General features: G+C 46.4%; 1 protein-coding gene across 1 annotated transcript in view; it reads right to left on the bottom strand.

The window, feature by feature from the left end:
• The window catches only part of LOC126403896 (coiled-coil domain-containing protein 171-like), a 16,541-nt gene extending 3,112 nt beyond the window's left edge, over positions 1-13,429 (bottom strand). Inside the window, exons 1-22 of the mRNA XM_050066716.1 lie at positions 13,378-13,429; positions 12,497-12,654; positions 10,873-11,092; positions 10,609-10,759; positions 10,333-10,502; positions 10,092-10,238; positions 9,905-9,997; positions 7,573-7,733; positions 7,016-7,154; positions 6,826-6,901; positions 6,531-6,736; positions 6,266-6,457; positions 5,832-5,966; positions 5,295-5,462; positions 4,383-4,908; positions 1,614-1,739; positions 1,352-1,533; positions 1,133-1,267; positions 843-1,022; positions 593-738; positions 464-518; positions 241-372 (exon numbers count right to left, since the gene is read on the bottom strand). Coding sequence (XP_049922673.1) covers positions 241-372; positions 464-518; positions 593-738; positions 843-1,022; positions 1,133-1,267; positions 1,352-1,533; positions 1,614-1,739; positions 4,383-4,908; positions 5,295-5,462; positions 5,832-5,966; positions 6,266-6,457; positions 6,531-6,736; positions 6,826-6,901; positions 7,016-7,154; positions 7,573-7,733; positions 9,905-9,997; positions 10,092-10,238; positions 10,333-10,502; positions 10,609-10,759; positions 10,873-11,092; positions 12,497-12,624 — 3,468 coding nt within the window. The 5' untranslated portion in view covers positions 12,625-12,654; positions 13,378-13,429. The remainder of the gene's footprint in view (positions 1-240; positions 373-463; positions 519-592; positions 739-842; positions 1,023-1,132; positions 1,268-1,351; positions 1,534-1,613; positions 1,740-4,382; positions 4,909-5,294; positions 5,463-5,831; positions 5,967-6,265; positions 6,458-6,530; positions 6,737-6,825; positions 6,902-7,015; positions 7,155-7,572; positions 7,734-9,904; positions 9,998-10,091; positions 10,239-10,332; positions 10,503-10,608; positions 10,760-10,872; positions 11,093-12,496; positions 12,655-13,377) is intronic.
• Between the last annotated feature and the right edge of the window lie 435 nt (positions 13,430-13,864).

Genomic DNA, 13,864 nt, shown 5'->3' with positions numbered 1-13,864 from the left:
GAGTGAGTGAGTGAGTGAGTGAGTGGATGAATGGATGAGTGAGTGAGTGAGTGGAAGAGTGAGTGAGTGAGTGAGTGAGTGGATGAATGGATGAGTGAGTGAGTGAGTGAGTGAGTGAGTGAGTGAGTGGGTGAATGGATGAATGGATGAGTGAGTGAGTGAGTGAGTGAGTGAGTGAGTGAGTGAAGGAAGGAGGGAAAAGACGAACAAAGCGAGTCATGGACGAAGGAAATAAGTCACCTGACACGCTGCCACCTCAGGAGCTCCCATGATGCTCTCTGCTCCACTCAGCTCCAGGTGTTCCCTGGGTAACAGCAGGGGGCGGGGCTGAGCTGACAGCGAGCGACGTGATTGGACGAGACTTTCTCTGACCTGCAGACGACATGGCAGGTGTGTTAATGTGTGTGTTCTTTGTGTGTATCTGTATATTCATGTGTGTGTGTGTGTGTGTGTGTGTGGTCACCTCCTTGTAGCTGGTCTCTGCAGCCTTCATGTTGCTGATCAGAAAATCCTGACGTCTACGAAATGAGGAATAAATGATGTCAGAGGACGACGATATAAGAGCGACTCAGGTGTGACAGGTGTGTGTTACCTGGCGGTGTCCCTCAGCTCGCCCTCTGCTCGCTGCAGTCTCTCCTCCAGCTGCTTCCTCTCCCTCTGAACCCCCGACAGGTGCTTTCCCAGAATCCTCAGCGAGCGCTCCTTCCTGCTCACCTCCTGCCGAGCCTCCGACAGAGACTGCAGAGAGAGGAAGTGTTTAAATGATGTTTCCTGGAATCACACTGCACCTTAACACTTGTGTTTCAGGAAGATTCAATGTAAGCAGATCATTCTGAATGTACCTGTGCGGTCTGCTTCAGTGTGTGGTGTGTGTTGGTCTGCTCGGCGGTGTGTGTGTTGACTCGGAGCTGCAGCGTGTGCAGCTGGCTGGTCTGTTCCTGGATGAGCGTCTGGGCTTCCTGTTCCCTGTTCAGCGCCTGACGGAGCTCCGCACACGCACTGTGGAACCGCTGTGCTGGGACCTGCACACACACAAACAGTCAGGCGTGTGTGTGCATGTGACTGACACTACAGGTGTGTGTGTGTGTGTGTGTGTGTGTGTGTGTGTGTGTGTGTGTGTGCTGAGCCTCACTGTCTCCTCTCTCTCCTGCCGCAGTCCTCTCTTCAGATTGGCCACCTCCAGCCTCAGGCTCCGCCTCTCCACCTCGGCCGAGTGCAGCCGTTGGCTGAAGAGCAGGAAGTGCTGCTGGAGGGTCGACACCAGGGCCTGATGGGAGGTCAAAGGTCAGCTGCATGTGTTTAATAAACAACACACACATGGTAACAAAGCTGCACAGTGTTGGTGAGTGACCTTCATGTCGCGCTGCAGAGGCATCAGTCTGCTCAGGCCGAGTCTCAGCCAGCTGCTCAGCGTGTCCTCGTCCACTCTGCAGGGGGACACACTGGACGCCGCCTCTGATTGGTCGAGAAGGTGATCCAGGAGGCGGGACAAAGCAGAGCGAGCTGCTGACATCACGTCTAGAGGGGCGGAGCCTAGAGAGTGAGACGGAGACAAATACTGACTCTGTACACATATGTGGACACAGTATGAATGTACATGTACGTGTGGTTACCAGTGTGTGTGAGCACCCCCTGCAGGTCGGCCATGGACGACAGAATGATGGAGGAGAGACTTTTAGAGCGAAGCCAGCGAGCGCACACACCGTCACGACCTTCATCACCATCATCTGCACCTTTATCTGCAACACAAATTTAAATGACGGCTGTTTGTTTCTACATTTCCATCGACGCTTCATGACATCGTAACGACTGAAGGTTCTGTGTGTAACTTTAATAAAGTCCTTGTTATCAGTGACCTCTCTGTGTGAGGCCGTTCAGTGAACTGCAGTCAGCGTGATGTTGATCGCACGCAAGTGAGCATCGATCAAAACAGCGACAAACACAAGACGTGTCATGACTGACTGTCATCATGTTGACAGGATGCTGGGAAATAACTATCTCTAATATAACTATATTTCATTTGGGCTACACGATAGTACGTAGCTTAGTGTTTGCTAATTTATCAGCTAACGTTACAAAGCAACCAACAGCAGATTCATGTAGCGTAGCTAAGTTACAGCTAGCTGGCTAACATTAGCCCAGGTTACAGTTAGCACATCGACTCTTGGCTAGCAAAAAGCACTTTGTACCGTTACATAAATCAACACTGCTTATCATAATATATAAGTTAGTATCATGTACAATGTTCGCTGATGAAGTAATTTGGCAGTAAGCTAGCCAACTGAAAAATCCTCTCAGAAAGTATTTTGCCAGCGATAATGTTCATGAGCAAGCAAGCTAAGTTAGCGAGCTAGCTGTTACTAAGCTACACTGTATTGATCTGGTTTTGGTTGCTTTGTAACTTGAGCTGATAAAGGCAAGCTAGCTTATCTACCAGTCAGATGAGCCCTGGAGTCTGGATGAATTCAATGATGTTTATCACCCAAGATGGTATTTTCCTACGTTAGCTAGCTAGCACTTCGTCCACATGAGCAAACAAGCTTACATTAGCTAACAGCTAAAACAGCCCACTCTCGTTCCCAGACACCGGACTTTCACCCGTGAGCCAGGTGTTCACTTCCCATGTGAATGTAGAGCCAAACCATGATGTTTTTTTTTCTAAACCTCACTACGTACTTTTGGTGCCCAAGTAGGTAAACGTAAATATGAGGTGTTTTACCAACACTGTAAGCAGCGATGTTTGATGAGTTGGGATGAGACGGTGTCGGCCAAAACCACAATATCACCATATATTTCAAATGTCAGTCTTTCCTCTAAAGTTAGGTTTGATTGTTCAGCACCAGGGGAACTGATATTCATGGATTTACTGTTTATCAGACTACAGATAAGACAAATATTAGCTAGCTAGGACAGCCCCTGGACCCTCCGCCTCAATCCCTGCTGCAAGGACACTATTTCCGCGGGAGGAGAGTGGACGGCAGCTCACACCTTACGGCCCTGACACACCAAGCCGATGGTTGGCCGTCAACCAAAGTCGGGCTGTCGCTGAGCGCCTGTCGGCCTAGTTTTTGCGGTGTGTCCCGCACCGTCGGCACTTTGGCATCGGCGTCAGCGGCTTTTCGGCCGATTGAGCATGTTGAATCAGCAGCGGAGCTTGTCGGTGAGAGAGATCACTCTGATTGGCTGTTCAGGTTTTATTTCCTCGCCCCTGTAGCGAGTGAATCTGCCTGTAGTGAAACCGGGGCTAACCGGTGCTTCCTCCTCAGGCTCCACTTCACTCAGCTGCCCCACAGACCCGCTGCTTCTTCACACTTTAACCTGAATAACAAACCGGAGCTAGCTGGGAGCGGCTAGCGGAGCGTTAGCCGCAGCATGACCGGAGGGAAGCACAGCCAGTTAGCCTCCGCTAGTCTCTGAGCTAGCCCCGGCTCTCCGTTTGGATCCAACCGGAGCACCGAGCCCTGGTTTGTTATTCAGGTTAAAGTGGGAAGAAGCAGCGGGTTTATCGGGCAGCTGAGTGAAGTGGAGCCTGCGGAGGAAACACCGGGACCGTCTGGATGTAATAGTCCGTGGAGGTGCTGCGGTGCTCGGCTGCACAGATAGGAAACCCCTCGGCTGACAGGATGTACCACTCTCTCACTCCACTCTCTCTCACGCAGGCGCAGAACGTAAGTGCCACTTGGCCGTCGGATATAGTCCGTGTAGTGTGTTCAAATGCAACTGACACAGGGCGACGTGAGGCGATGTAGACGATGCAACAGTTGGCTTTCGTCGCCGCTAGTTCTTTGATGTCGGTTTGGTGTGTCCGCACCTTTAGCCTTTGTAGCAACCCCAGCCCCAAGGTTCACAGCGGGGTGGTGGCCAGCACAACATGGGGGAAATCCATGTTTTATGGCAGCAACAGAAAGTCTGCTGATCCTGCGGGGACTCAGGGCAGTCAAGAGGGCAGTCTGGCATCAAACCCCGGCACTCACTCCTGCCATGGTTGAATCTGAGTTGCTACGGGGCGGACAGTGAAGGTCCGTCTCTGCCAGGATGCTGCTGCAGAATGTGTGTAACAGCTGTGTTGTGATGGGTGGATTTAGCGTACTCTGTTTCTTAGCTAACGTTAGCTAGTCAGTGCTGTAGCAGAGCTTGAGAGAGACAAGCCATGTGCATATTCGTCACATTCTTTGGATTATCCCCGAAAGTTCGGCCCAAGTCTTATACACAGAGGTCAGCTGGAGGCAACCAAAAAAATCTGGAAAGGTCTCTGTTTTGAAGTTACGTTACAACGTGTTCACTAGCTGGTGATAAAGAACAATTAATATCTGTGAAACGTGACAAACAGAACCTTTAATCTATCAAAAATCTTCTGATGTGGTGAGGACCTGTCCACCTACCTGTACTCGGTGTATCTTGACTCTTCTGTGTTGCCGTAGACTCTCCACAGACACACACAGCCGGACCTCCTCCTCCTCCTCCTCCTCCTCCTCCTCCTCCTCTCTCCAGCCGAAACAACACTGTAGTCTGTTTGCCCAGCGCACACCACCTCCTCACCGCCAACACCACACACACACTCTTCCTCCACCGCCTCACTGCCCTCCTCCTCCTTCCCTCCTCCTCCTCCTCTTCATCCTCCTCATCTCCCAGAGCTCCGGCCAGCCTCCTCACCTCCTCCTCCAGCACCTCTCTCTCTGCCAGCCGTCTGCACAGGAGTGTTTTCTGTCTGCACAGCGTCTGCAGGCGGCGGTGAGTGTGTGTCAGCGTCCCAGCCAGCAGGGCGCAGGCCGACAGGAAGCAGGCCGACTCCCTGCGGCTGCGAGAGAGGAGGCTGCGGAGCCGGGAGAGGTCAGAGGTCAGCGAGGAGCTGTGGAGTTCCAGGGAGGCGGCATGATCGCGAAGAGAGTCACACTGAGAGCGACACAGCTGAGACACAGAGAGAGACAGAGAGAGAGAGTCTGAAGAGAGTTTACAGCAAAATAAATGAACATGTTCAGAATCACAATCAGTGTTTTCATCACTTGTATAAATCATCACTCCTGTATTTATCTTTTCTCTCGGCTCTTCTGCTCGACAGCTGCACTGAAGTGGATCCGTCCTCTTGGGGACAATAAAGTGATGATCTCAGTATCTGTCATCACTTCCTGTGGAAGTTGACCAAAGGGACAAACTGACTGAAAACTTCTTCTTCATCTTCACAAGCATCAAACCTGCTGACTCAGCTCTGAGACCACTGACTGCAGATCAGATTTATCAAGAGCAGAAACACCTGAGGGATGAGTGTGTGTGTGTGTGTGTGTGTGTGTCTCTACCTGCAGCTCGTTCTGCAGCTGTGTCACAGTGTGTGTGTGCTGGCTGCTCCACGCCTCCTCTCTCCTCCTCACGCTCTCCTCCAGACGAGACAACACACACTCCTGACTGCGCTGCAGCTCCCGCACACACACACTCTTCTTCTCACACACACTCTGCAGGTGGGTGATCTACAGAGAGGGAGGAGGGACAGGTCAGGTGATCGTTAGCATGCTAACGTGCTAATGATACGTACAAAAACTGCATATATTAGCATGTCAACAAGGTAACGGTACATGCAAAAACTTCTTTTCATACTATTGTTGTATGTTAATATGCTAACATGCTAATGGCACGTACAAAACCTGCTTTAATACTGGCATATTAACGCGCTACGTACCAACGCCAATTTTAGAATTTACAGTTAACAGTAACAATAACAGTTTCAACTTTTTCATCATCGTTTTATTAAAGGAAGTTTTTCATCCATGTTTTAGTGATGCAGTACTGCTGGTCATGTGACGTCACAGCTGTTCACCAGTCAGAGCTCTTTCTCTCACCTTGGCGTTGGCCCCCCGGAGGTCAGAGGTCAGCTGGTCGACCTGTTCGTTGATGACATCACACAGCTCCTTCCAGGTGAAATCACCCAGGAGGCACTGGGGCTGATCGAGGAGGACGCAGCCGGCCAGCAGGCGCTGATAGACGCAGTAGAGGAAGGACAGACGGGCCTGACACGCACGCACGCACGCACGCACGCACGCACACACACACACACACACACACAGTGTGATATATCTTAACAGGATTTTCTCAGCATCACAAACAGTTTAATTAAATGTTTCCAATATGATGAAGTTACAGCTCTGTGGTCCAACAACACACAGCCGAGACACAGGGGACAGAGGACAGACAGACAGACAGAGGACAGACAGAGGACAGACAGACAGAGGACAGAGAGACAGGCAGACAGAGTTAGATAAGTGTCTGTATTCACCTTTGACTCAGTCTCATAGTGACCAGTTATCTTCTGGACCTCTGCCACCCTCTCCTCCTTCTCCTGCTCCCTCTCCTCCCTCTGTTTCTCCAGCTCGGCCTGCAACGCTCTGCTCTGCGTCAACCAATCAGAGCTCTCCTGGCGCAGACGCCTCACTTCCTGTTCCAGTGTGCTGGACGCCTGCTGAGACTCCTGGACAGACAGACAGAAGATAAGGAGTGGTGCTGATGTCACGGGGGGGGTCAGTGTGGGAGCAGATGTGTACCTGCAGCTGTCGGCTCTGATCCGAGGTCAGCTGACAGAGCGTCTGCTTCTCCTCCTGCAGACGCTCTGACGCACGCAGCAGGTCCTGGACCTGTCGGTCAGCTGCTTCCTGTCTGTGTCTGCAGGCGCCGAGTGTCGTCTGCAGCAGCTGCAGGACTTCAGCAGAGGGACTACGCCTCCCATCATCCTTTGCTGGAGGACTCATGTCTGCACACACACACAAACAGGAGTTACCTTGTGGAGTGATGACAGGTGTGTGTGCAGCAGGTGTGTGTGTGTGTGTGTGGAGTGTGTACCTGTGTTGGTGTGTCGTTGCAGTGTCTCTCTGATGTGTCTCACACTGTCCTCTGTGTCAGACTGTCTCTGAGCTGCCTGGACACACAGCCACACGTTACAGGACCACTTCACTCAAAACACACAATATGGTCCTCACACTCACTGCAGTGTGTGTGTGTGTGTGTGTGTGTGTGTGTGTGTGTGTGTTACCTGCTGCAGCAGTGTGTGTGTGTGTGTGTGTCGTCTCTTCTCCTCCTCCAGCCTCGCTGTGAGGTCAGAGGTCATCGTCCGCTCCGTGTCCAAGGCAACGCTCAGGTCAGACTTGCACTGATTGTACTCCTTCTGCAGCCTGCACACACACACACACACACACACACACACACACACACACACACACACACATATTTTTTATAACATATATTTGAAATATTATATTAAATAAATTATTAAAATTAATTTAATATAATAAAAAAACGCTAAAAAAAAGTGAGACAAAGCAAATTATATTTTGGTAATTTATTAGTTATATTTTATATATTAAATATATTTAATTTCTGTTTAAATTGCAAGAAGAAACTAGGATCTATAAGTGTGTTAAATATAAATAAATAAATAGATTTAATATACCAAACACAAACACTGTGTATAGTGTGATATGAAGAGGAACTGTTTGGTCTCAACAGTCAGAACAAACAAATTAAACCTGTGTCTGTTTCTTTTCTTATTTGCACAAATGACAAACTGTTGACTCAGCGGTGTGACGTCACCTCTGCAGAGCGCGCTCAGTGCTGCTGCTCCGCTCCCTCTCCAGGCTGTACGCTCGCTCCACCTCTCTGAACTGACTCCTCAGCAGCTCCAGGCCGCTCTGCGCCTCCTGCAGGCCGGATCGCTCCAACGCCAGCGCTGCCTCCAGGTCCCGCACACGCAGCTGCCAGGTCACATGGTCACAGAGAAAAATCAGCTCGCAGGAGGGAGGTTCATTTATGTAACTTTTTTTTTTTTTTTTTGGTGCTGACCTGTTCGGTGCCACTTAAAGAGAAATATTTACATGTATTTTCATAAACTACCTGTTTCATAAAGTTCAGAAATGTGACTGGTTTATTACGTAGACTCAAACCAACAATGTGTCAGTCATTACAAGTCATTACAATTTCAATATTTTTATATATTTTATTTCATTTTTAATGTATTTATATTTTATTTCATTTTTTCTGTCTTCATCAATATCATAATTATTATTAGCTGCAAGGGAAACACTTTTCAAATATAAAATTTTTTTTTAGATATTTTGAAAGATATAACAATATTTATCTTATTAGATTTTTTTTATCAAATTTATTATATATTTCTTGTACTTTTTAAAATTTTCTATTAATTTATTTTATCCAATTACATTTTTTATTTGATCTTTAATGTATTTATATCTTATTTCATTTTTTGATGTTTTCATCAATATGTTAATCATTATTAGCTGCAAGAGGAACACTTTTCAAATATCAAAAACTATTTCCATATATTTTGAATTAATTTTATCATTTGTTTATTAATTTATTTCATTCAGTTAGATTTTTATTTGATTATTTATTTCATTTTGTCAATTTTTTGGATTTGTCTTCATCAATGTGTTAGTCATTACGAGATGCAGAAATTCTTTTTTTTTTTCAAATTCTTTATATATTTTTATTGCTTTATTTATTTTATTTTTAATGTATTTATATTTTATTTCATTTTTTTCTGTCTTAATCAATATCTTAATTATTATAAGCTGCAACAGAAACATTATTCAAATATAAAAAATACTTTTTATAAATTTTGAATTAATTTTTATTATTTGTTTATTAATTCATTTCATTTAGTTATATTTCTTTTTCATTGCTATGTATTTCATTTTGTTCAGTTTTTAAATTTGTCTTCATCAATGTGCTAGTCATTACGAGCTGCAGAAAAAAAATGTTTTAAATTTTTTTATATATCTTAAGTACTTTTAAAATTTTCTATTAATTTATTTTATCCAATTAAAATTTTTATTTGATTTTTTTTATGTATTTTTATTTAATGTTTTTTTAATTTGTCTTTATAAATGTCATCACTAGCTGCAGAGGAATATATAATTCATATTTATATATTTTTTTGCTTTTTAAAATCATTTATTTTATTAAATTACAATTTTCATTTGACATTTTTTTTATTATTTTTAATTTTAATTTAATTTTTTAATTTTTTTTAATTTTATATACTTTATTAATCCCTGAGGGGAAATTCAATTTTTCACTCTGTTGTCAATTACACACAGGTCCAAACACACACATGCACAAACTGGACCTATACATGCACTAAGTGGAGAGATGTCAGAGTGGGCTGCCCATGACAGGCGCTCTGAGCGGTTGGGGGGTTCGGTGCCTTGCTCAGGGGCACCTCGGCAGTGCCCAGGAGGTGAACTGGCACCTCTCCAGCTACCAGTCCACGCTCCATATTTTGGTCCGGACGGGGACTTGAACAGGCGACCCTCCGGTTCCCAACCCAAGTCCCTATGGACTGAGCTACTGCCGCCCCCAATTATATTTTATTTTTATTATTATTATTTTATTATTATTTTATTTTTATTTTATTTCTATATTATTTTTATTACTTTTTTATTTATTTGTTTGATTACTTTCTTTAATTATCTTTTTGATTTGTCTTGTTTTTTTTTTATTTTTAAATTTTTTTTCTAGTGCCTTAATCTAATTTTTTTTTTTTTTTTTTGTTAAATACAATAAAAAAAAGAAAACAGAAATCAGTGTGTCAGTCCGTCTCTCAGTACTGTCTGACTTCCTGTCTGTGACTGTCAGCCTCTCGCTCACACAGGAGGAAATAGTGACTTTGTTAGGAACTACTTTCAGTGGCGGATTAATCCACATTTGGTGCTGTAGTGAGTGTTTGTGTCAGCAGGACGGTGTGTGTACGACTGAGTCAAAACAGTATATAACACAGCTTCTCACTGATTCAGGATGGGAATGATCGTCACTGCCTGAACTTCCTCTCTGTTACAGTCTGTGTCTCCCTGATGTGTCCCTTCTGTCCCAGAGGACGAGGACACGTCAGGTGTGTGTTTGTCACCTGGATGATCTCAGAGTTGAACTTGGACTCCAGGTGAGCTGCTCGCTCCGCCTCCACGCTCGACTCCAGAGACTTCACCCTCTGATCCGACACCTGAGGAGAAAATACACACAGATACACTGCTGCCATATCTCCACCTCCACCTCCTCCTTTCCTTTCCTGTCCTCCCCCCTCCTCCTGTCCTCACCTCCTTCTCCCTCCTGCTCCTCTCCTCCCTCTCTGTCAGGTATTTCAGCTCGTTGGCTTGTCGTCTGTTCACCTCGGCCTCCTTCTCTAACTCCTTCTGCACCTTCGCCATCCTCCTCTCCGACTCCTCCAGAGCCTCCTCCTGATCCTGGAGGACAGGCGAACATTTAGACTTTATTAACCCCGAGTCCCTAGATAAAAAGGAGAGTGTGTGTGTGTGTGTGTGTGTGTGTGTGTGTGACCTGCAGCAGTCGGTGCAGCCGTTGGTTCTCGGAGCTGAAGCTCTGAATGAATCTGTCGCGCTCCTCCACCTCCTGCTGCAAAGCATGCTGGTCCTCGTCCCTGGCCTGCCGGGTGATGTCCAGAGCTCTCTGCAGCTCCTGCACCGTCTGCTGGAGCTCTGCTGCTCGCTCTGACACACAGCCAACACATGGTGACATCACACTGCCACGCTATAGAGCCACACTTCCTGTTAAAGGTCCACCACAGTTCACAGAGGGTGTGTTTGATGTGTGTACCTGTGACAGCCTGTTTGTCCCTGCTGAGCTCGGGGACTCGGTCGGCGTCTCTCTGGCTCACAGTCAGCTGGTACTGAAGCTCCACCCGCTGAGCTTCGCCTCGCTCCACCGAGGACCTGAGCCGGGTCAGCTCCGCCTGCAGCCGGCACAGCTGGGGACAGGAAACGACACCCGAGACGACAAACACGTGTCTCCAGATGTGCTGATGAATGTTTGTGAGAAAAGTTATTTTGAGGACACGTCCTTCATTTGTCTGTGTCTCACCTCCTGGTTGTGTCCAGACGTCAGCTCCAGTCGCTCCTTCTCCAGCTGATGGACTCTCCACCTCAGCTTCCCTGACTCCTCGCCTCCTTCACCTCCTTCTGACGCCGCCCTCCTGCTCCTCCTTCTTCCTTCATCTTCCTCTCCTTCCCTCTCTGCTCTTCTTCCTCTCTCTCCTGCCTGCTTGTCTTTATGTTGCTTGGTGGCGACGACCTCTTTCAACCTGCGAGGAAAAGAATAGTCAAGAATAGTTTCCTAACTAAACACAGCACCTGTGACTTTCACTACACAGGTGTGGGTTTGGACACACATCAAACGGGAGGTTTTGGGGTCCTTCACCAGAACATTTCAAGCATCAAACACTAAATTTATTCTGATGAATTTTATGCACCAATCTGTGTCTTTCCTGCATCAGCTGGTGATGTAATGGTCTTTAATGTTGTCAAAATAAAAGTCATCTGCTGCTTCCATGTTTCCACTGCACAGGACAAAGGCACATGTTCTAAATACTGAGGGGGCGTGACCCATCACTGTGGAGCGACTCTTTACACACTGAATCACATCCTGACTGGACGTCCCAAAGCACTGGGAGAAGGTCGATACAAGTGGAGGCACAATAGGGTCCTGACAGAGATCGCCACACGGGTGAATCAGCAGAGGGTCAAAGCCGACAAGAGCCAGGCATCAACACCTGAAGCTATCAGTGTCCTACGTGAGGGTGATGAGGCTCCTGGGGCCGGAGCAGAGGGCAAGAACCCGCCTGACACTCTGCAGCGAGTCTCTGACTAAAGAGGAAAATCGTTTTCCCTCAAGACGTGGCGGTAACCTCCCTCCGACCAGACATGGGTCGACTATCCAGGAGCACAAAAACCACCTTGGTAGTGGAACTTCCTGTGCTCTGGGAGGACAGGCTGGCCAACTCTTACCAACGACAGAAAGTCAGGTACCAGGATTTGATTGATGCGGCTCTCATCAAAGGATGGCACGCAACCATTTTCCGCATTGAAGTCAGCTGTCACGATTTCCCAGCAACTTTAGTGTGCTATGTCCTCCAGAGGGTCGGAGGGAGCCCAAACATCTGAGGAAAGCCATCAGGGAGACCGCCCTGACAGTCGAGACCAGCTCTAGATGGTTGTGGCTAATGAGAGCCCACAGGTGGAGCTGGAAGAGGCGAAGGGTTTGTAGCCCTGAGACACCTGCTGACGATGCAGAAAGGTTTCCAGCAGTGTGGACGCTCCACCGAGGAACACCACCATGACAGGAAACTTGTGACAGCGTATCTTGTGTAGCTCCTGCGTCCCTGCTTGATGTTTTTCTTTCTATTTTATATATTTTATTCTAATCTGAACCTCTTTAATGTGGCATAGAGGAGGCTGCAGCTACACCCAGGAGGAGACTTTACATGACTGCAGAGAGATGCAGACTAACTGTAGAGTCACGCAGTAACTATAAACAGATGTTGAATAATATTTATAATATTTTAAAGAAGGTAAAACCTGTCTGTGTCTCTGTTTGTCTTGGGGTGATGGGGCCTTTTGCTCGTCTGTGCCCAGGGGCCCCACTGTCTGATAATCCACCCATGTTGAAAGCTAACAGCCCTGCAGTAACAAACGTGAGGTCATCCTACCTCGTCACCTCCTCCTCTGAGCTCTCCGCTCTCCGGTGGTTCCCCCGCGGCTCTGCTCGGCTGTGCCCGCTCTCCCCGCGCCTTCTCCGGCCACACTGCCTCCTCCGCTCCGCTGCCTCTGGCTGCATCGCTCCTCTGCTGAGAGGACTCTAATGAGCCTGGGGATGTATTTCAGATTATGGACATTATTACAGACACAGATCATATTCTCCTCGCTGACAAGCAGCAGAGACCCTGGAGGCTGGTTGCTTGGTTGCCTGGTTGCTGATGTTGCCTAGCCAGCAGACGCACTCCGAAGCGAGAGCGATCTCCATGTACAAATCTACCCAGTAAATATTCACCAGACCTTTCTCCTGTGTTATACAACTTTAACAACAAGACGTTAGGCTGTTACGAATCAGTCCGACCAGCTTTACAATTCGGCACCTGTGAAACACCACGGACTGCTGACGAACACGTTATTTCAGTGTACAAAGTGCGGGGAGCGGGCGGCGTTTAGTCGCTGTCAACAACTTACAGCTGAGGTTTTACATATTTTAATTGTTGCCTGGTGGATATAGTGTATGCCGAATTAACACCAAGACCGTCCCGACACGCTTAACGTTTTAAGCTTATATATTACATGTCTATATTTGGTCAGTAACTAAGTTAATATTAAATTCCTACATTTCGTGAATGGACTTTTGTTCCCATAACACACACACACACACACACACACACACACACACAGACCTGTCTCACGGTTAATATCCAACATTAAAATCTGAACGTGCTGCGGAACAATTTAAACCATCGCGATAGAGTCTAAAGCACCAAATGACGTCATGATAATGATCAGAAAACGTGTAATTAGTTTGTAATTAACTTTTAAAAACACTTACTGCGACATTTATCCAGGAGCCGTTTGAATCTGACGCCATCTTTAGCGTCCATACGTCATTTCCGCATCAGCTCCGGATTGGCTGGACTACCGGCCAATGGTGATCGGCCATTTTGGTACGTAAGTCATTCGTTTTTATTTTATTTTATTTTATGTATGAAAGAGTAGACTTTACTGAGTTGAATAGTATGAATGAATGAATGAATGAATAGTATGAAATATATTTTCTCATTCTTTGTAATGCTGAATTTAAACATGCACTCTCTATGTTAAAGATTACAGCAGCTCAAATAAGAATAATAATAATGCGACAAAAATACAAATTAGATAAATAAAAATAATATAAATGCACATATACACTATATACAGCTCTGTTTATTTATTAAGATATTTCAGTGGATGAATTTATTTAAATGCAAATAAAACATATGCGGTGAAAATTATGTTTTTACATATATTTACCATGACAAGTAAAAATAAATTCATCT

Source organism: Epinephelus moara, chromosome 17, assembly GCF_006386435.1.
Source record: "Epinephelus moara isolate mb chromosome 17, YSFRI_EMoa_1.0, whole genome shotgun sequence".
Classification (NCBI taxonomy): Eukaryota; Metazoa; Chordata; class Actinopteri; order Perciformes; family Serranidae; genus Epinephelus; species Epinephelus moara.
The sequence above is the reverse complement of the archived record's forward strand: the minus strand, read 5'-3'. Positions and strand labels throughout refer to the sequence as shown.